The sequence below is a fragment of the Hirundo rustica genome, chromosome Z, assembly GCF_015227805.2.
Source record: "Hirundo rustica isolate bHirRus1 chromosome Z, bHirRus1.pri.v3, whole genome shotgun sequence".
Classification (NCBI taxonomy): domain Eukaryota; kingdom Metazoa; phylum Chordata; class Aves; order Passeriformes; family Hirundinidae; genus Hirundo; species Hirundo rustica.
In genome coordinates this window covers 6705285-6727249 of record NC_053488.1, presented here as the reverse complement: position 1 = coordinate 6727249, position 21965 = coordinate 6705285, and the positions used below count along the sequence as shown (strand labels likewise).

The window sequence follows — 21965 nt, the reverse complement described above, 5'->3', positions numbered from 1 at the left end:
TCTTTTATCATAGATTGTCAATTTAGTATTTTCTTCAGAGTGATTCAATATGCATATATATGTATATATTTATATACACACATATATGCAGGTGCATGTATACAAAGGTCTGTCTCAACAAGATAAGTTTTCATGTCAGTTTCTAAGTAGTTGTCTAGCAAATAAAATTATCTTCTTGTGCTTACTGTTCTGAAAGACTGCAAAGGATATATTGAGGATCTTTTAAACCTGGCAGCTGGCAAATTGCTTTACCATAGCTGCAGTGTCTTTATTCCTTCTTTCAAGATATGAATAGAATGGCATAATTTACATGGTACCTTTCCCCAGGTGGCAGAAAATTACCAATAATCACAGCTTACTGAACATAAGAGTTTTGGCATGGTAAGGGTATGAAAAAGAGATTTAGCGTAGTGTAGGAGAATAGCTTTAAGAGTCTTGGTTAGTCTTGCTTTCTCCCAGCTTTTACTGTTAAAGTGTGCAAGCAATCTCTTTGCTCCACTGCTTCTTTTGTGGTCATTTGAAGCCTGGAAGTAGTCCTGTTGCTTTGTGTAGCGTGAAGCTGGCAGGTCCAGCAGGTTCTGAGGTCTGTGACAGCAGAATCAGCTATGCTTTCTCTGTACTGTTTTCTTACTATGAAGAACTCACTTGAGTGAAGAGAGGTGCTCATACTAATTCTACCAAATCAAAACAGAATCCTGAGGAACAAGGTTGTGGAAAAAGTGCCTTCTGATTCCATGTGCTTGTTCTGAAACTCTAGATACAACCCAACACTCAAGATATCTTGGCTATATCTGGCGCAAGAGCTGTACAGTTCGTCATTCTGCAACTTGGGTGATGAGAGGCAGGACATTGTTCGAGAAACAAGGCTCTGGGGATGTCAAAAATTGCTCTTGAAATTTTCTTTGCATGCTTATGAATGAACTTAAAGTCAGATTTTCCCTACTCAGGAAAGCTGTGGTATGTGGGAAAAAACATTTGAACATTTGAACTACAGAAGCACAACTGAAACTAGGAATTTCAGTCACAGGACCTTAGCGAATGATTATCACAAGCTAACTTGACTGACTCCTGAAGAGACTGTTATTGTGAAACCATGTTGAGGGCTGAGAATTATTTTCTTTCCTCATCTGCTGAAGGAAGGACAAAAAGAAAAGTTATTTTCTTTCTCTAGTGTGACATTTCGCATTTGACTGATGCATTTACTTTAAGCAATTGTATTAATAGTTTCAACTGGCCTCAGTATGACATAAAGGTAGTTTCAGATGTTAGAGACAAATGGGATTGTAGAAAGTCTCTTGTCTGACTGTACTGCATATGCAGTCTACAACATGCATATACTAGAAATCCTGTGGGTTTTTCTTACATGGGTGACTTCCATTTTCTGTTGAAAGTTGCAGGTTGGATGTAAGCATGATTGTAGAATGTATAGCTAAAACAGTTTTTGCCCTACAAATCTATATAAAACCACAAGTCATAAAATTACTGGAACTGTTTATACATAGTAGCTAGTACCTATTTCTTCTAATTAGAAGTTAGAATGTTAGAATGACATAAAAGAAAAGCAACTTGTAGCATCCATTTTATGTGTATTAATAGGGTCTCCGAGATGTATTATTTGTGTTATAAGGATGGAAAAGTTAACAAGGTAAAAGCTTAAACTTCAGCTAGTCCTGAAAAGCAGACAGTTAGGTCTGTCTGGGTAATTAACTCTAGTGATTGCCTTTTAGTACTGTTTTTGACCCTAGTAGCGTTGTTAGTAACACTAATAAGAATGGTTTGGGTTAGAAAGGACCTTTAAATTTCATGTAGTCCAACCTCCCTGCCATGAGCAGGGATACGTTGCACAGACCAAGAGGCTCAAAACTCCATCTAACCTGACCTTGAATGTTTTTGGGGAGGGAGCATCCACAAAAATGGCATCCTGTTCAACACCAGTTGCTCCAGTTTTGCTGCTTTTAGAAGAAGTGGTTATACAAACTGTATACTGTGGATAAATTAGTCTTCACTTGTGTGTTTTAGTTGCTACAAGGGTAGGGTAATGTAAATGAAAGAAAATTTGATACAACATTAATGATTTCAAATGTTGTATTTCAGAATTCACCTTTTGAATGTTCTCTGGTAATATACTCCATGCTGAGATGATTTTCTGAGGTTCTGTTACCAAGGCAGCCACATTCCCAGTCTCTAATTTGGTTCCACAATTTACAGTCTTCCACATTGTTAATTTTTTTAATGCATGCATCATTATTTGACAAAATAGAACAGTTACAACTGAGTATATTTTAAGTTTTTGAGAAGTTGTCAGGCTGCAGGGTCCTCAGAGGTTGTCCTACTTAGTCAATTGCACATCACTTCAAAATTGTTAGAAGAAACTAAGATTTTTACTATGACTTGAAAATTGAAACTGCTGGTGTACCCCATGTATTCTTCTTTATTGATAAAGGAATTCCTGTTCAGATTTTCTGTGACTTTCAGCCTTTATTTTAAGAATTTAATTTATTTTTTATAATCCTTTAGATATGATTTATACTGTTTCAAAATTCTTGTGTTCATGTATCATTGCCTTGTATGGACTTCCACTTTGATAATTCTAGTAGGAGTTACATTTTAAAATTTCCTTACTGTACATTCAGAATATCAGCTTTATCTCCCCTCCTAGTATTTTGCTGACGTTTGTTATGGCTTTGAACCGGTTTCTCTTTTATTTCCTGCTTATTTTTGGTATCCTTTTCTTGCACAAAACAAGACTCACAGAGTATGGGGTTTTATAACTATGCCAGTCCTTATTCTGATACAAATGGACTTTGATTTTGTTTGTACTTTTTCTCCCAGTGTCTAGACTTGTGTAAAAAAACCATACTAGTTTACAATTGTAATTATCTATTTGTTTACAATTCTAGTTTATTTTCTTTAAAGTTGCTCCCACAGATAGCATTAAAGTAATGCCTACAGTGACATCTCAACTACTCCAGTTGATATTACCATAATCAGTTTTACCTTTTCAGCAAGTGTTTTTAACTGTCATTTTATGTCCACTCTTTTTGGGGGGTTCAGGTTGTTTTGGGTTTTTTTTCTTAACTGTTCAGTGTATCACAAAATACTGAATGATGAAAGTTGCCATTCCAGTGTTCCTCACTATAAATATTCCAAATTGCAATTTTCAAGTTTCTGGAACTGGCTTCTTATTTTAATATCTGGCAAAATACAGTGTAAATTAAATTGATCTGTAGGATTGTGCAAGACCTTGAGATGTTAACCTTGCTTCAAGGAATTAGTCAAGAAAAATGACAGATGTCATGTCAAATGCAAGATGGCACAAAAAGCTACAAGCTAAAATCTAAGCATTTCAAAGGCGTATGGCATAATGATGTGCTCAGAGCTCTTGGAAAGCTTTTCTCCATGAAGAAGTTTGCTTTCTCAAAAAAAAGAAAACAACAAGAAAATCCCACAATCCCCCATAATTTAGACATTTCTATTGAAACTTGAGCATGCTTGATTGCTGAATGGTCCCTATGTCAGATTAACTCAGACAGAAATGCAGGAATACCTCTGTTTAACAAATGGTGGTTAAGCTTCTTCATCTTTCCTTACGTGAGTTTACTCTTGCAGGGAATCTTGCTTCTGCTCATGTGGGGTGTTTTCAGCTTCAAAAAATACACATTTCATACAAGTTGATCAGGCTGTGAATGTTTCTTGTTGCAGTAATTAAGCACTCCAGTGCATGACTTTGGCATGAATCTTACAACAGCTTGCTTTTTAGAAGCTTCATTTGAATGTACTAGAGACTAGGTTACAGGCTTGGGAGAGACTGTTTAGACGCAGAAACATTCATTGCACTTAGAAAAAATGCAAAGGAGATGTTTAGATATTTCTCTAGCGTATGAATGAGCTGTTATTTTTAATGCAAGCATTTTTATTCTCATTGCAGACTGCAGATTACTTTTGAATATGCATAATTTTAATGAAAATCAGACCTTTTTTTTACACTGTTCCTCAATTTTATGGGAAAATTATGAATTGCCGCTTCACTAAAAAGCTATTTCATACAAGTATGTACTAGGTTGGTATTTTCACATTTAGAATGTTTGTGTCCCCTCCTTGCTGATTGTAACTTGATTCAGGAAGCTGAGCTTATATTACTTAGTAGAACAGTTTACCACTTTTTTTACCAAATTAATACAATTCAGTTCTGCAAAGTGTATTTGGAAAGCTTTTACATCTTTTACAATCAATTATTTATGGCTTTTTCTTTTGCATAAATGCTTTTAAAATTAATAATTTGTTTTGTCTTAAACAGAAATCGTAGTTGCTGAAAGTGTTGTTGTCATTAAGAAACTGCTGCAAACCCAGCCAGCACACCATGGTGAAATTATTAAGCATATGGCCAAACTGTTGGATAACATTACAGTGAGTATTTGTTCACACTCTCTTATTTGCCTTGTCAACTGATCATGATAATTTTATCTCCTTCAAATTTGTGCTGTAAATGGAAATAGGTATATTAGAGAAATGCAAAATAGTTTTTTATTTTTCACATAAAATACAATTTTTCATCATCTTAATGGAAAGGAAATAGAAGCTATCAGATGGCTCCAATTTGTGCCTTAAGTCTGTGAAGCTATTTTTAAAAAGATCCCTGGCAATCTTGAGTATTGGTAGTCCTGTTACTTCAGGATGAACAGCAGGTTTAGAATGTGGAGTGGGTAAATTGAAATGAAAATCACCAGTTAACTTAAGGACTATTAGCTAGTTGTCTTCAAGGTTTGGAGTGGAGTTTGAAAGTTTTATTTTAAACCTTTTTTCCACAAATTACCTGACCTTTCCCTGGTATCAGACGTGCTGCTGTGAGTTTGTTGCAGTGTCTTGAAGTTGCATTTTTATCTTCTGGGTATTTGAGATTCTGTGGTATTTAACATTAAAATTTGAATTACTCCCTATTATCTGTCTTTAGATTTAATTGATCTTTAGGTATGCAAATATTTAGTTCCCTAATTCTCCTCACAGGCCCAGTAATTGATAAAACATTTAGTCATCTCTCCTAAATTAGAGTATATGCATGATGTCCAATAGTTATCTATTGTATCCCAAACCCAAGGTGTCAGATTTTGATCTGTCAGCTATTATTTTTCTGTAGAGAACTGTTTAATTTCATAAAATCACACATTTTTTGATAATGTAACAGTTTCTAAATCAGTGAACCTTCATTTCTCCATAATTGAATTCAGCCAAGTTTGGAGTATTAAAAGAAAAAGAGAACATGGTATTCTTGGTTCATGCTTACTGAAAAATCAAATAAATCTTAGGCTGCTAAGAGCTGATTATCACTTTGTAACTGATATAAAGAAAATAAATTCTCCTGAATTGCTCATGCCAAAATAAGATGCCGGTGCTAATTACATATCAAAATAAGTAATACCTCATATATAATAATCTCCTGTATTTTTAGAAAATCTGTGCAATATTTTGATGGATTATTACAATCTCAAAATTAATGTTCTGGCACTTAACCAAATTAGTTTGGCATATTATTTCCACATATTCAATAAGAGAAAGTAGTTACTTTTCTAAATATTATGTTTAAAGCTTAGAAGAGTTTTGTAGATCTTTCATACAATTAATACTTTCAAGTAAATAGTCTTAAGTTTTGTGGAAAAGAAAATCCTTTTTTAAGTCAAATAAGGGGGATGGGGAAAAGACATGCTGTCGTTAAACTACTTCAATGTTCTCAGGTTTTCCAATATTGTACAGAATGTCAGAAAATGTTATGTAGTAGGAAAACAGTCTGTGGGATAGAGCAGTCATTGGAATAAAGTAAAAATCAAAATCTGATTCTGAATCATGGCTTTTATTCAAGAGCAAAGAAGTGGTGGTCAAGAATTATAGTCACGTAGTCATGAACCTGCAAGCAGCAGTAGGTTCTCCAAGGTTTTACATCTTTCTATGACATTTTTTAATTATAACTTCAAGATACATATTGTTCCTGGTATGCTCAAGACTTTGAATTAAAGAATACGTTTTGAAGAAGTTCATTTTTATAATTTGAATGCTGAATCATTTTTTCTGACTGCCCCTACTATGTCTGAAAATGAACGTATTCCTACACAGAATGATTTGGGTTCGGAGGGACCTGTAAAGATAATCTAGTCTGAAACCTCCACTCCTTACTTCTGTAAAGAACAAATGTATACATTTCAGAATGAGTATTTAATCACTGGGGATATTAGCTTGATATGTCAATACTTAATATAGTATTACTGGAGTTCTTGACATCTGCACTTGTACTTTAAACACTGATCTTATTATGGCAAAAGTGGTTGTGAGTTGACATAATACAATTTCCTTGGGTTTTGTCTGCTATAAGACAGAGACACAGATCAAGGATTCCTGACCATTATTACACTGACAAACAATATACATACTTACTTCCATGAGTGTACGTACTTACTTTGCACAAGGCTTTTTGGCATTTTGGCATTGGTTGGGTTTTGGTTTTTTTTTTCCTTGGCCTCTCTTCTGTTGTTGTAAATTATTAGGATTGAAACATAGAGGATCTACCCTATAGCTCTCTACAGGAGTATACCTCTGTTTCTAAAGGACTCTTGCATTTGGATGTAGGAAAAGCAACCAAGTGTGGGCTCGAATGGACTTGAAACTGAACAATAGGGCAATGTGAGCAAAGAAATTCTTTGTTGCTCTTTAGAGTTTAATTTAGTACTATGTATTTACACAGATGAAAGCATGAAGAGGAAGTTCTTAACAGAATTAAACACTATTAAGTTGAAAAGTCGTTAAGGAAAAAAACTTTTTGATTGTTCTCTCATTATTTAGTTTAAGTCAAGGGTAAACAGCCACTAAAATACGCAAAATTGGTGTCAACTCAGTGGAATGGATTTTTGGGTTTGTGCCTGATTTTTTCTCATTGATAGTGTTATCAAATTCACTTATGCTATCCTGAGATTGTGATTGGCAATGTTGAGGTGCCTAAAAATCTTTCATTGCAATGTTTTTTTCAGGTCATTTACTTTACTGAAATATACTTGTTGTTTTCATCTTCTTCATCCACAGAAGCCATTTAGAAAGGAGTGGGATATAGAATATTTAGAATATAACAATTTTGCCTTGTAAAATAAATAAAAACTAAATAAGAGGAAGCTAGGTATTAATACCGTATATATAAAAATAGTAAGACCAACTCTAAGAAGTATTAGGAAGTCCACTTAAAAAACACTGAACTCCTGTGGATCACTGACTCTGATTTATGATAAAGACTAGGTCTGTTTCAGTTTATCCTTTGATTATTTCCTACATATTTGAAAATAGTGGTTATTTTTGTTCTTTTGTGTGTTTTCATTTCTACCTTAAACTTTTATCCCAGGTGTGCCCAGGCAAAGGTCTTTGGAGGTCTATTCTGTGTGTGATACTTGCTGAGTACTTAGATGTAGTACAGCTTTATCTAGCTTGTCCCAGCTCCTTTCCTCACACCCTTCAAAAGCTCTAATGGAGAAGTACATGTCTGATGATGTTCTGAAGACATTAAGCAAGAGAATAATTTGATCTCTTTGAACTTCAGTTTTTAAAAATCATAAAAACCTTTCCATTTAGCTGTCAATGTGTTAATAACGTTGTCATGCTTTACAATTGATAGACTTGCTAAGCTGTGGGCCAGAGATTGGAGTTGTGTTCGTTTGTGTTAGATATGCACTCTCAGTTAGGCTTAATTAGTTTCGTGTGTACAGCTTTTAGAGTGACAGAAGTTTAAAAAATATACTTATGGGAAAGAGCCATTTAAAGAAGGGTAAGTTCAAAACCTGTCTTACGATTTTCATCTCCAGCAGCAACAAAATCTGATGCTTTAGAGAAAAGGTTTTAAAGATAAGAGAAGTTCATTGTGGTGCACCTCCAGTATATCTTCTCGTCTGATTACTGGAAGCTTCTGCTTACTGTCCACATCATCATGCTTACTAATCTAAAAATTCAAATTTCTCCTCATATTCCATGTCTCTGATCAGCTATTCCCTCTTTCCTTTGCCTTTCCCTGCCTGATGTGTGGATTTTAAAGTGGGGTGATCAGAATCGTATACAGTGTCAGATACACTGGAGAAATCTTATGTAATTACATAGTGGTACTGCTTGTTTTGTGGTTTTTTATCTCACTTTTCTGCTCTTCTGGTGTTGTTTGCGTTTTGACTTCTGCAGAACGCTGACTTAACAACTCTACAACTCTCTGAAAATGTTCATGATTCCAAGATGTATTTTTCCTTACAAATATTGTGGAGTCACTATGTGTAGAATATGTTATTGTGTCCTGTTCTTAATGTTCCTAGGCCAGTAGTCTCCAAATATGTTCTGCCTTTCTCTTATTAGAAAAATAATCTGTTGTGGTACATTGTATCCAGTAAGGACTGCTATCTGGGTGATGGGAATCTTGACTTCCTGTCTGATTTTTCTCTTACAGTACTACTAATGGTAAAATGGTAAAATCAGTGCTACTAAGGCAGGTTTTTTTCTTTTAATAGCTGGTGAATTTTTACATTATTGTTTTTTATTACAGACTTATTCCTAGTTCCTTCTAGAATATGAGCAAGAACATGAAACAAGTCTGAAAGTTTTCTGATCTAGAGATGAGGAATACTTCTTGATAGGATAATGTGTTGCAAATGTAGAGCAAAAATAGATAGTGGCATGTTTTGAAGAGCTTAGTATTTGAGGAAAATCTTGTTACTTATGGACACAATTAAGTGTTATTATTTACTATTTTGGATTGGGATTCATCTTCCAAGAGTAGTGGACTCCTAGTTTTTAACACTGCTCTGTCCATTCATCCACTGATAACAAACTTGACTTCCTAGTCATACATAAATACTGCTTGTAGGTATGTTTATGTTATGGCTTCACGGAACAGGCAGCTTGCCTTCTTTAATTTAGTTTTCCTTTCTTACAGCATTGGGAAGGTATCACAAACTGTGACAGCCATATCTTTGTATGTATTTCAGTGCTGCAGGCTTCAAATTCTAGCTACATTCTTTTACCTAGGATACACTTTAATAAGGCATTTTAAAACCTATGTATTAGTAACAATTTAACGAACAATTCTCATAATTTGACAGATTTTTTTACTTGCTCTGTTATCAGTGATTAGAATTTGAGAGGAGTATGTAGCATCTGGGACATTGTGTCCAGGGACACTGAATTTGAAGCAGATATTCTGCTTGAATAAAACACCATTTTAAAAAAAATCTGTACACTGTATAAAAGGTGCGCTCACCAGTAAAAATTCTGTTTTAAAGGAATTTTCTATGTAGAAGTCAAAAAAATAGACAAGTCCTTAAAGGTCTACCATTTGGGGGGGAAAAACAAACAAACAAACAACAACAACAAAAAACCCTCTACTCTTTTGCTGTTATTCTTTCCTGTGTACCTTTTCTTCTTGCTGTCAGTCTGACATTTCAGATCAAATTTATCCTTGTTTCCATTTCTGATTCCAAGTAAAATTTAATAAATCACTAGCTATGCAAATTTTCTTATGGATGCAGAAAATTACACCTCGTTTCCAATTTGAGTATCTCTCATTTTGTGACAGATTGAATAACAGAACTGGTGATTTTTTTAAGTTGTACTTTACCCTTGTGTTTTGTGTAACTATATTGAGAGCTGAACTGCTTTTCAATAGTTTTTCAATTGTGCTGCTCAGAGAAATTTGTAAAGTCTTTATAATATCTTTCTCTAATTGTTGTAGGTAACTGAAGTCTTACTTGGAGGAGAGTGTCTGGCTGGTTTTTTGTTTTTCTTTTTTTAACCTTCTATTTATTTTCCGTGAGACAGGTAGTGGGTTGAAATGGCAATAGAAACTGCCTCTGGGTACTAAAGGCTTAAAAAGTGCACTTAACCACTTGCTTGGACCATATGGAATAAAACATCAGGCAAAGTAATTTAAAATCCTGTTTGCCTTTGAGGATAATGCAGAGCAGGGCTGAATAATGAAAGTATTATTTCCTGCATTTTTGTCAATTCAAGGTCCCTACTTACGCTATACTGGAAAAGGCAGTGAAGGTCTAGAAGGGGCTTTGTTTCTTGCTTGCTGTTTTGAGTGCCCTGGAAACAACAGCTGCAGGATCATGCACTTGATATTACATGGTTGAGAACTGGAAGACTTAAACAGAGAAAAAGGAGTCTGAAAATATTGTGTGATTCTGACCCCAAATGAATCCAGTGACACAGAAACATTGGGTTCATCAGTTCGACACACACTTTTCATTAAAATGGCTTCTGCTCAGGGTTTGATTCAAAAAGTCTCTAATTGGTATTGATTCTTGTGGCACAAAATTGTATTTAATATATATGAAGTATTTACATAGTATGCTAACCATCTAGTTAAAAGGCAGTCTCTCAAGAAATTTCTGACTTCTCTTGTCACTATTTTTTAAATGAGGCTTTGTTTATTTAGCTTTGTAAAATGAGTTTATTACTCTAATAATTTAATTTTAGAAATTAGGAAGAAAGCTTGAAGAGTAAAACACTGTGCTTAAATGCACACTATTTAAATATATTTAAATACATTTCATTGTGGTTTTAAAGTGTAGTCCTGGGCTTGACTAGGAGACGTACAATAATGATATTTGCATGTTATTATTAATGCTATCACTGAAATAGGTCTACTCTGTGAGATATTTTTGCTATATGAGAATATATGCTATATATGAGAAGACAACAATATGAAAACTAGTGTTTCTGGTAGGCTGCTGCCCAAACTATGGTTACTAGGTGATCTCTTACAGAATTTTAGTATTTTAACAAGTCTGTAATGAAATATTTTAGAAAAATAAATCTAGCATAACTGAAATCTGAAGTTGCCTATATATTCTTATTTAGAGGTATCTATCTGTACAGTAGGCAACTTGAACTGCTCCAATACTGGAAAATCTAATGTACCACTCAATTACTATTCTTTAGCCCAATTTAAAATAATAGGTTGGGTGTGAGGTCTTAATGCAGTGTAACCTTTGGAACATTAGAAATAACCTCTTTCCCTTTTGAAATCAGAGTACAGTAATAGCATCAGTCTTACCATTTTGCAGACGAACGTACTTGGACTGCATTTAAAGTTTTTATATGCAGCGGTTGTTCAGTAGCTAGTTCATCTCTCTCATACTGTATATTCCAAGGCTATTTAATTTTTTTGTCAATGCACATAAAAGAATTCTGTACCTTGATCAATATTTACATATATCTATATATGTTAAGTTGCTGTGTTATGCCCTCTCAACATATTATGCTACCTCTACCATAAATTTTTTCCCCATTTTTTTCCTTTATCTCTTACAGGACTTTTTGTTGTTGTTGAGCTCTGTATTCTGTTTATACATGAAACGCTTTTTCTTTCAGTGGAGTCTGTTTTCCCCATGACATGCCTGTTTTTTGGGTTTTTTTGTTGGCATATATATTTGCAACCGTGTCAAGTGCAGAGGCAAATATTGTCAAGTTGGCTTTATTCAGAGTTGTGTCCAAACTTTTGGGGGCACATTTAATCATGAAAAATTCTTGTGAACATAATTAGTATTTCCATAGTAGGCTTAGTGGGCCATCTTCCCTTTTTACTTTCATAAGTAGTACTTTCAAATGTTATGAGATTACTGAGTAAGACGCTTAATAGTTGGGTCCCATTGTAATTCTGAGAAATAGATATTCATATGCTAATAATAGACATGCTAGAAAAGTAATTAAAGCATATATAAAAGTTACTAAGAATTAATGCTTTGATAACCACAATGCTGCATCTCTAAAGCATCTGTATCCTGTGAATCTTACCTAAAGCAAAACTCACCCTGCCATTAGTGTAAGTTTATTAATAAAGATCACTGTGCAGTGTAAGGACTATGTCAGTATGAGTGGTTTTGATCCTTTTCATAAAAAGCAATAAAATTGCCTGAAATTGCAGTGGAAACATTCCTTTTCTCCAAATTATGATCAGTTTGTTGTTAGACAGGAACAGTTACGCTTTTCTCCTGACATTTCAACATTCCTTGAACAGGAGTCTGTGCAGAACGTTAGAGTACCACAGTCTGTAGACACTAAAGAAGACATGCTTCTCAACTTTGTTATTGCATTCTTTCTTCCTTCTGCTCAAGGAAGGAGAAAAATGTTTTCAGGGATGTATGTAACACAGATGCCATTTTTAACTTGACCACCAGGTAATGTAGGCTAGCTCACCTTTTACTAGAGTATGTGCATATTATTTCATTTAAATCTTAACTACTTCTAGCTCAACTGCATGGAGCATGAGCTTCTGTTTCCTTCTGTGCTTTTCCATTTTGCCTTCCCTCTCTGTTTTTGGCAATGCTGTGCTTCTGAAGTCGGGATCATAGACTGGGAGTTCATCTAAAAGCTGCTAGTACCAGTTATTACAGTGATACTGTTGAGTAGCTCCAAAATGGTAAGACCTGTCTGAACTTTTTGGTCAAAGTGTTTCGTTAAGATGGTAGATCCCATTCAGAATTTGTGAGTTGCCATTTTGAACTTCTGTCTCACCAATATTCTGAGTTCCGCTGGTCTTGGACATTTGCAAAAATACAAATCTTATTGTCATAAAATTTTGAATAAAAATGAAGGAAAGCTAGAAATAGTCTTAAAGAAATTCATATACTTCTAAACTAGATAGGCAGGATTTGAGAAAGCTGTATTGCTGGAAACCATTTCTATATGAATATATTAAAAAAAAAAAAAAAAAAAAGCTCTGTTTTATTTCAACGTGGTGTTTACCAAAAAACCTGGTGGCAGGAATTCACAACCACATCTTGAAGGCTTGGACTGTGTTCCCAGATCTCATCAGCTTATACTGTGAACATCAACATGTCATTTTTGTGTGCTTCTGTATCATCAGCCTGTAGTGCATGGGTTTTGGGTCAGAATCAGTACCTTACATTTGTATGAATATTCAGTCTACCACAGTGGCTGTATTCAATTTCACACTGCATTTCTTGCATGGCAATTTTCTTTAAATAATATTTTGTTTAACTAGTTACTGAGCACAGACACATAAAAGTACGCAAATAGTCTGTGTGACTCTGTTAACTTGGAGTGCTCAATGTTTTCTCAGGTTCCAGTAGCCAGAGCCAGCATTCTCTGGCTCATTGGCGAGTACTGTGAACGAGTTCCAAAGATCGCGCCTGATGTTCTGAGAAAGACAGCCAAGAGCTTCACGAATGAGGATGACCTTGTAAAGCTGCAGATCTTAAACCTGGGTGCAAAACTCTACTTAACAAATTCAAAGCAGGTAAGCCTAAACTCAGTATTGTATGTGTTTAGAGTCAAGGCGGGTTCTGTACAGTCTGTATAGATCAGTAGTGATTTCTCCAATATAAGTAACCAAGTCCATATTATTCTGTGAAGAAAAGCTGAACATACGTTTTCAAGAAATATAACAGACTAAATCTAACCATGAGTCTTCAAGTGTGTGCTGGATCATGAATGTGAATATATTGGTGAGAGAAACTGTTTTTTGTATCTGTCTTTGGGAAATGGTGAAATTTTTGCTTTGCATAAATAGAGAAGATCTGTAAATTGTGTTAGTAGTACCAGGTAGGAGATTTTGCTGATATGATTTAATGTTTTCTTGAACCAAAACCAGAACTTTGGAGAAAGTACTGTCATTTTGAGCAAGATGCTCACTTTTTTGTTTAGGATATCTAAAAGGAGATGCCAGTGATAGGCCTTGTTTTGTCCTTCCATCAGTGCTTGTTTTAAAGATAGTAACTGATTTCCCTTTTTTTTGTTTTACTTGTTTGGTTGGTTAGTTTGATTAGTTTTTCCTATTTTGTTTTACCTTGGGGAGTGGGTGACTTTTAATATCTCTAGTAGTAAAAGTAATCTAAAAATGTCAGATAACACAAAGTAGTGAACTTAGATCTCCAAGCAGCTGAAAACAATAGCGATGAGAGGTGCCAGGTGCCTCACTTTTCTAAGTGACAGCACTGTGAACCCCATCACTGACTATGAAATATAGCATTTTGACACTAATTTTTCACTGTAATTCCAATTATTGCTGTAAAAGATTGTAAAATCAAAGATTTTTTTTTCCTCCCGAAGGTAGAAGAAATGTGCTGTCTGATATATATATTTTCCTGGGCTGCTAAATCTCTTTGTTTTAAAACAGTTTGCACAGAGCAGGATCTTGCACCTCTGCAACTGTGTTGTCTTCTTGTTCCTTGATAGTTATATGCAACTACAGACGTGATCTGTCTTAGACTTTTTTTTGTAGAGCCTGTGGGAGATGAACTGTCTTTGCCATGCATTCAGATAGGAGTGAATGCTTTGCTTATACAGTTTAAAATGGGGCAGTAATAAAAGGCAACTTCTCTCTGGCAGTGCTCATCTTAAAGAAAATGCTGACTGAGATAAGGAAATATTTGGTTTGATTATGTAAACTATCTTCTTTTAGTCCATTATACTTACTAATTTTCCATATAGTTTTTGTAATTTTGCACATAAATTCTTCCACACCGTATTTAGTCAAAAATCCATTGCATACAAGGAGATGATTGTTTCTGTGATGCATTTTTTTGTTATTTCACATCTTAATACATTTTAAATCATCATTGTAAGTGCTGCATAACCCTTTATTCAAATACAGTAATGATGATAAAGCAGAAGAAACTGTCTCCTGAGATGCCTACTGAATGATGAATTTCATCAAAGGGTGTTTTCCTCCTGTAGTTTTAGGTTGTGGAAAAACAACTTATTATCTCAAGTGATCGAGTTATTCACATAAAATTTCTAACAGTGTAGTTTTGGTGACTTGGCTTGATTCAAAGTTCCTTTCAAACTAGAATGCCATAGGTTTCCTGATAAAGGCTGGCAACACTCTTCCTACATTATTATTTCCAGGAGTAACTATTCTTTACTCACTCAGTATCAAAATTACTTCCTGGAATTACTTCAGTTCCTAAGAAGTCCAGCCATTTTCCAACTGAATTTTTAAAATTTGATGTCAGATCTTATAGACTTGATTGCCCAGTTGTCAGTCTGTCCACCTCTCCTCAATCCCACGTTTTCTGTCTCCATATCATATCCCATGATGCAGTAATTTTATGAATAATTTATCAGTTTCATCCAAAGTTAATACAGTTGTGAAACTCTCAAAGATAAGATTTTACTTTATTGAAAAGTGATGGTAGTATGACAAAGAGACACTCAGTGCTGACCAAATAGATGAAAAGATCTTTTTCACCAGGTGAGGGAAAGGCAGGTTGAACTCATCTGTTAAGTCTTGTTTGGAGAAAACCACAAAGTTCTGGAGGAAATAAAACTTGCTTATTTTATTCTCTTTGTCTAAATATATAATTTTATTTGCTTGTAGTTTCCTTAAGTATATGGTGAAACACTTAGTGAAGCAAATTCACAGGAATGATTTTTATACATTCAGGATTTCTTAAAAAAATTTAAAGTATATTTTAAATCCTGAGATCACCTCATGAGCTTTCAAAGGCTGTTTATAATTTTAGGAAGTTTCAGGTTCAGTTATGTCAGGATAAGGCTTTCGTCTGGTTGTCTGTATTATTTGGTAAACTTGCTTTGTTTTTTCAACACTTAGGGTCATAAAACCTTGCGTGTGCTAGATAGCTGTCTAAATGGAGCTCATATAAGAGAAATATGTCATATGGTTGCCTAAGATGTTTCTTGCATATAGCAGAAAGAATGAAGAGATTTTGATGGGTTTCTGTTATTTAATATAGTAGGACTCCCACCAGAAAAAGTCCCAAATAGTTGTAGAGTGTAAATAGATATGTCAGTCGTGGTTTAGCACATTTAGCCTTATCTTGTATGTCTAAACAATCAAGTTACTGAAAGCTAATGATAACTAGGAGTGGATAGATAACTGTTTCTTTCTCATTGTAGAGCCTCATCTGTTGGTAAAACCTGTATCTTAAAATTTTCAGGTGAGGTTGTACCAAAAAATTAATTGCTGCTCTTATAGGACAGGCATTAAATCCTTCAGCAGAACTATTGTCACTAGAAAATTCCAGAAACATTCCTGGAGAATGATTGAATTCTAGAAATACTTAAACCTAACCCTTCTAGCCAAAACAAAGTGTACAAAAAATAATAATGGGTTCAGCCATATGGGGATAAAAGAAATTATATTATGCCTATATAATGTGCATGTCAGGATATCAGGAAATATTGACATATGATAATAAATGTATTAAATCACAGATCAGAATAGTTTGTCACTATTCTGTGAAGCAGTCATGGTATGCAGAATCTGTCATGTTTCTCCAGATCACTGTTCTTGCTGAAATGATTTTCAGCTTCTTTTGAAAACTCCTTTATTGAAAAAATTTACATCCATTCATTAGTTTATTTTTTGTTTTTAATTAAAAATAGTTGTTTCTATTAGCTACCTCCATGTAGAAAAGGTCTTCTGCTTGTTTGATTGCTTTACCATTAGAAAAATTTTAAAAATTACATTTCACTGCCGTCTCCATGAAAACTATAGTATATATGATCATTGCAGAGACGTCTTGCAGACACAGAACATTCTTGCATATGTTTGATGTGTATTTATCTGTATTTATCAGTATATGAAAATGATATTTTAGAGGACAGAACAGTGAGGAGGAAAAGGAAAATGATCCCATTAAAGGAAGGGCAGTCTTTCACTATCAACTCTTCAGCTATTTAATTTGTCTTTATGTAATTCCGTCAACACTTACTGAAAAAATGTCCACTATGACAAGGCCTTCAACTCTTCCCATCCCAACAGCAATTCACAAGTTAAGATCATTGTGTTTTATGATCCATTCTCCCGAGCTTCCTGCCATGACAGCAAGGAGTCTTGTCTTGTTTTGCAGTGGAGAAGGGATGGCAAAGGCTGCAGAAGTATCCCTCATTTAGTTTAATTCATGCTACCTGGGAACCCTCCCTTCCAATTCCATTTAGATTGAACAGCCTAAGTCCTGCATGAGTGCAGATTATGCAGGCTCAGTCTGATGCAGTTGTTTAAAATTTTATACCCTCATACAGAATTAGCTGCCAATAAACTGTGAAATACATATGGGAAAGTTTGGCCTTTCCCAGAGCTAAGACAGCACCTCAAGGAAAAAAGTATCTTTTCACAGAGCCATTCTTGAGTATTAGAGAGAAAAAAGAAACAAAAAATATTTCATTGACAGGTTTTTTTAAGCTATGCTGTTATATTATTCTGATGTATAATGATTTATTTATTCCAATCTTTGATACCATAGGTTATTTTTGAAATGCTTGCATATATTGCATTGATGGGGTTTAAATCAGAACCATTTTTTGTTTGCTGTGTATCTCTCTTACAGGAGTTAATCAGTATTCTGAAAAAGCATTTTTATATCTCCAGAAAAAAAACCTTAAACTTGCATCCTCAAGGAAATTATTAATCTGAACTTTTTTTTAGCAAATGGTGCATACAAATATTGACTGATTTTTTTGACATATTTTTCTGCTCATGTGACTGAAACTGTGTTATTGTCATAGCAATTGCATGATAAACAATATATATATATGCCAGGTTGTTTCTTTGTATAAAGCAGATTAATCTGTCAGTGATTATATATTTTTAACCTGTGTTATACATCCATTATGAATTGAAGTACCAAAATTTACTTCCTTAAGATGGTAAGTGGCTTTCTGCTCTTTTTCCTGTTTGGTTGTATATAGAGGAAGTGGCATACTTGTTTCAAATATATCTAGTAGATTCCAGTCTATTCAGCCCTGTTGTTCTGGTTACACTACATTATTTCTATTTTCTGTGTATCGTTCCTTTCTTATATTATTTTCTTAAGTTAAAAATTATCTGAATTATTAAAATTATTTAAGATGTGTTAATATTCTCAAACATCAACTTAGGAAGCTGTTATTATGCTGTAAAAACCTGTGATAGTATAAGTTGCTCTCTTACATAAATAAATAAATGACCGATATTACTGAAGGCTTTAAGCTTCAAGAAAAAAATGGAAGAAGTCTTTTATCCTGGTTTTTAGAGGGCATCAGCAGCTTGCTTTTATGAAAAAGTAACAGCTAAATGCACTGCAAATAATTTGCAGTAATCCAGTTCAGTGATTCATGTGTCTGCTTTAATGGGTCATAATTCAGGATAAAGTAACTGAGTGCAGTCAGAGTGCAGACACTGCTTATGCCAGGGACAGTATCTCTTCATAAAACACACCTCAGCAGAAGCAGTTTGCCAGCCCCCTAATACCCTCTGATGTTTTGATGTCCTGCATATTTTTCCGATTAAGTTTTGAGTGCCATGTTTTTAGTTGTATTTCCACATTCATTATCCTCACGTAGACCCTTCAGCGGGTTTGCCATATATGATTATTTTTTTAATGATGCCTTTCTTTCCACTTCAGCAGTTTAATAATCTAGCACATGGCTGCTTCTCAGTACTCAGCATTCACCTCCCCAATACAGAAGAGGACATGTGCTTTGGCTGCAGAATTCCATTTGCAGCTTTAGAAATGCATATTCCCTGTGGAGCAACATTTGTTTGACATAACCATTCATTTTTATTACCTCTTTAAATATGTTTATCCAGAGTTATCAATAATCATAAATAACTTGTATTCTGTTCTTGTCCTGTTTTTTTCCACAGACAAAATTGCTTACCCAGTATGTATTAAATCTCGGCAAGTATGATCAAAGCTACGACATCAGAGACCGTACAAGATTTATTAGGCAGCTTATTGTTCCGAATGAGAAGAGTGGAGCTTTAAGCAAATATGCCAAAAAAATATTTCTGGCACAGAAACCTGCCCCATTGCTTGAGTCTCCTTTTAAAGGTATAACTGCCAAAATCATTTGGTAAATGTTCATTGTGTAAAGGAATGTGGCAGCTTATTCTATTTCAAAATACTCTCACAAATTTTGTCATTTAGCGAATAGAAAAGATTAATATGCAAGGATGCTCAGTCTGCTTACTTGCTTTTCAGCAAGCAAGGTGCACGGTGCATTTCTCTAATGATGAGCCCTGGCAAACCGATCCATTTCTATTCATGTGGATTTTAAATTTTATTTAAATAACAGAAGGCATGTCTTTTGAGGAAAACTATTCTTCAATTTAGGAAAATTGCTCTAGGATTTTATCTGGACTTTATTAGAAGATTGTTAATGTGAGTATTGTAAATGTTATGTGAATCTGAAATAAATTTAATGTCTGTAGATTTTTTTTTCTCCAAAATCATTATTTTCCCTCTGCATTTTGCCTGTTGTTTTACAAGTAAGATCCATTGTCTGTCTTCTCAAATTAAAAGGTTGTCAGGCTATCTAAATTAAAAATGTTCTGTTATTGTGACAATTAGCATTTTAATTTTCATACTTACTTAGGTCTAGTTTTGAAGCTTTAAAAGGAGCTCCATTTTGAAGAAAAACTATTAAAATTCTGGATGTGTTTGTGCCAAGACATGTATATGGATTGTTTAACTGTGCTGTCATTCTTAATATTCACAGTAAAGTAATTTTTAGAGAAGCTACATTTCAGAGCAACACCTCTAAACACACTGACTGATTAGCTTTTTTATTGACCATTATGGGGGAGATTATTGTAATCTATGGACTGAAATCAGTTTTTTGACCTATGAAGAGCTTCCTAGTTTATATTTATTCCATGACATTTGAGGTAATACAATGGCAATTACCTTTAGCCCTGATTAAGATTGCTCCTTGTGGTAGAGCTCACAGTGTTTGTGTATTTCTTCCCTCCCCCCGCTTTTTTTAATAGATCGGGATCATTTCCAGCTTGGCACCTTGTCTCACACACTGAACAGCCGAGCCACTGGGTACCTGGAGCTGTCCGAGTGGCCAGAGGTGGCACCTGACCCCTCCGTCCGAAATGTCGATGTGGCCGAATCGGTACGTCAGCGGTACCCAGACTAATTTGCTGGAGGCACTCGTCGGTGCACAGTATTAGTCAAAAACCACAAGTATTTAAATACCGTCTGTGGGCTGTGTGGAAAGCCACTGATGCATGGGAATGTCCCTGTTGCTTATTTTATCTTAGAAATTGACTGGAAACTTTCTTAATGCTAGATCTTTTCAATGACAGAAGCGGATAAACTGTAGGCCACTTCTGCTTCATTTGTGGAGTAAGAGGGCTTTTTCCACCTCCATCTCTCTTCTCATTTCGTATCTTCTATCTCTTCTCTGCTACAGTATGTTAACTGAGTGTAGCTGGGCTGCCAAAGTCAGAAATGGAGAGGTTGGTTTGTGAAAAATCCAAGGCTAAACAGAAAAAAAAAAAAAAAAAAAAAAAAAAAGAAAAAAAAAAGAAAAAAAGAAAAAGGAAAGGAAAAAGGTAATGCAAACAACAAGAAGCAGAAAAGCAGCTGCAGGGAATGAGATTTTGTATGTTTTGAAGTGTCAAGTTTGAAAGAGATAAGGGTTTACATTTCAGGTAATCTGGAGAGGATTAGGAAAGTTTATGATAGGAAAATGTCATCTATTAGTGCGCTAGTCATGTGTTGACACATCGGGCTCATCATCTACTAGCAATAGTTTTTTACTGTAGTGTAAACTCTGAGACAAAGTTGTGTTTTAGTACCAGAGTTGTGATTTATGTTAGGTACCGGAGTCCTACTGGAATGCCAGTGAAAGCTGTTGAACAGTAGCTTTGAAATGTAAATGTTTTGGTATATAGAGTGCTGATGGTGCTCCTGGAGGCATGGTATTGTAACAGATACAGACAGAAAAGCATGCAGTCCTAGTAATGAGCCAGCTTCCTCCATAAATCATGTGCGTTGTTACACACAGAAAGAACAAGAAAACTCAAAAAACTTAGAGAAGCTGGTGGACAGCAATCTGGTAGAACAAGCATTTCTCCTTACTACTGTAATGTGCCTGCCTTCTTATACACACTTCAGGGAAAGTGATATTAGTGCACAAACTTCTGAAAGCTTTTATGGGAAGAATTCTACATAATCAGCTCAAACAGAGGATTATAAATGAAAAAGAAAATCCACCTCCAACTATTTAAATCTCAGAGCAAACAGGAAAATCCTTCAGCTATGCTGGGCGGTTTTGCAAGTATTTTCTTTGGAGGGTATCTCACTTCCATTAGTTTTGTAGTTTCCCTAATACTGCGTGTGCCTACCTACATAGCTTATGTGAGTAAAGCTGAGTTAAGCTGCAATCCACATGCAAATTGTCATTTATATCCAAAATAATACTGCCTTTTTAAGCCTTAGCAGCTTTTGGTGTTTAAGAGGAAGCCAGTGTGTCTCTAGAGTTGTTTAGCCTTGCAGGTCATTGTTAGAGCCTATTTCAAAACTTAAGTCTTATTCCAGATGAGATCAGTCAGTGAGGCAGACCTGTATCACACTGTGGATGGAGTTGTCTGCCAGTTTGTTTTTTGCTCCTGTCCTGAATTTTAACGCTGCTTCTCTAGTAGCATAGAGGTATATGGAAAGAAAAAAAGTCTGTGGGAAATGCTACCTCATTTTGGCATTCTCTTGGTGGTAAAAAATTACTTTTATTTGGAGAATTGCAATGGAAGTGAAATATAATTCGTCTGTAGCTACCTAGAGTGTCCACATCTGTTTTCTGCTTAAATCTTGGGATGATAAAGGTGGTGACTAGCCCTATTTAACTTTCATTCTAGTCATAGTCAGCTGGATCTAGACATAAAACTCTCAGACTTCAGGTTCTTTTGGCATAAAAATTTATTTGTTATTACTGATGCTTTTAATCTACCTTACTAAATCTCTTTCTGGACTACCTAGTAGACATCTCTCACCTTTTATATGTATGTACCAAACTTCTAGTTCTCCTAATTGTGTAAAGTAAGAGAAGTTTAATAGCTTCTCTTGACTTGCTTAGATGATTTATTTAGCAACAGCTTAATACCACTACTCTGAATGTTTTTATTCAATGTATTGTGTGTATATTTTTGTGTTGCTAGTTGCAAAAGTAAACTTAAATTGAAATTTATTTACAGGCAAAGG

At 34.8% G+C, this 21965-nt stretch overlaps 1 protein-coding gene across 3 annotated transcripts in view; it reads left to right on the top strand.

The window, feature by feature from the left end:
- Window positions 1-21965, top strand: part of AP3B1 (adaptor related protein complex 3 subunit beta 1) — a 156220-nt gene that overhangs the window by 69444 nt on the left and 64811 nt on the right. For all 3 annotated transcript variants that reach the window (XR_005704410.2, XM_040090051.2, XM_040090050.2), the window contains exons 14-18: window positions 4298-4407; window positions 13094-13270; window positions 18623-18809; window positions 19748-19878; window positions 21959-21965. The exon at window positions 21959-21965 is cut by the window's right edge and continues 105 nt beyond it. Coding sequence is in view for 2 of the 3 variants with exons in the window: in XM_040090051.2 (XP_039945985.1) it covers window positions 4298-4407; window positions 13094-13270; window positions 18623-18809; window positions 19748-19878; window positions 21959-21965 (612 nt within the window). In the remaining variant the exon portion in view is untranslated. The remainder of the gene's footprint in view (window positions 1-4297; window positions 4408-13093; window positions 13271-18622; window positions 18810-19747; window positions 19879-21958) is intronic.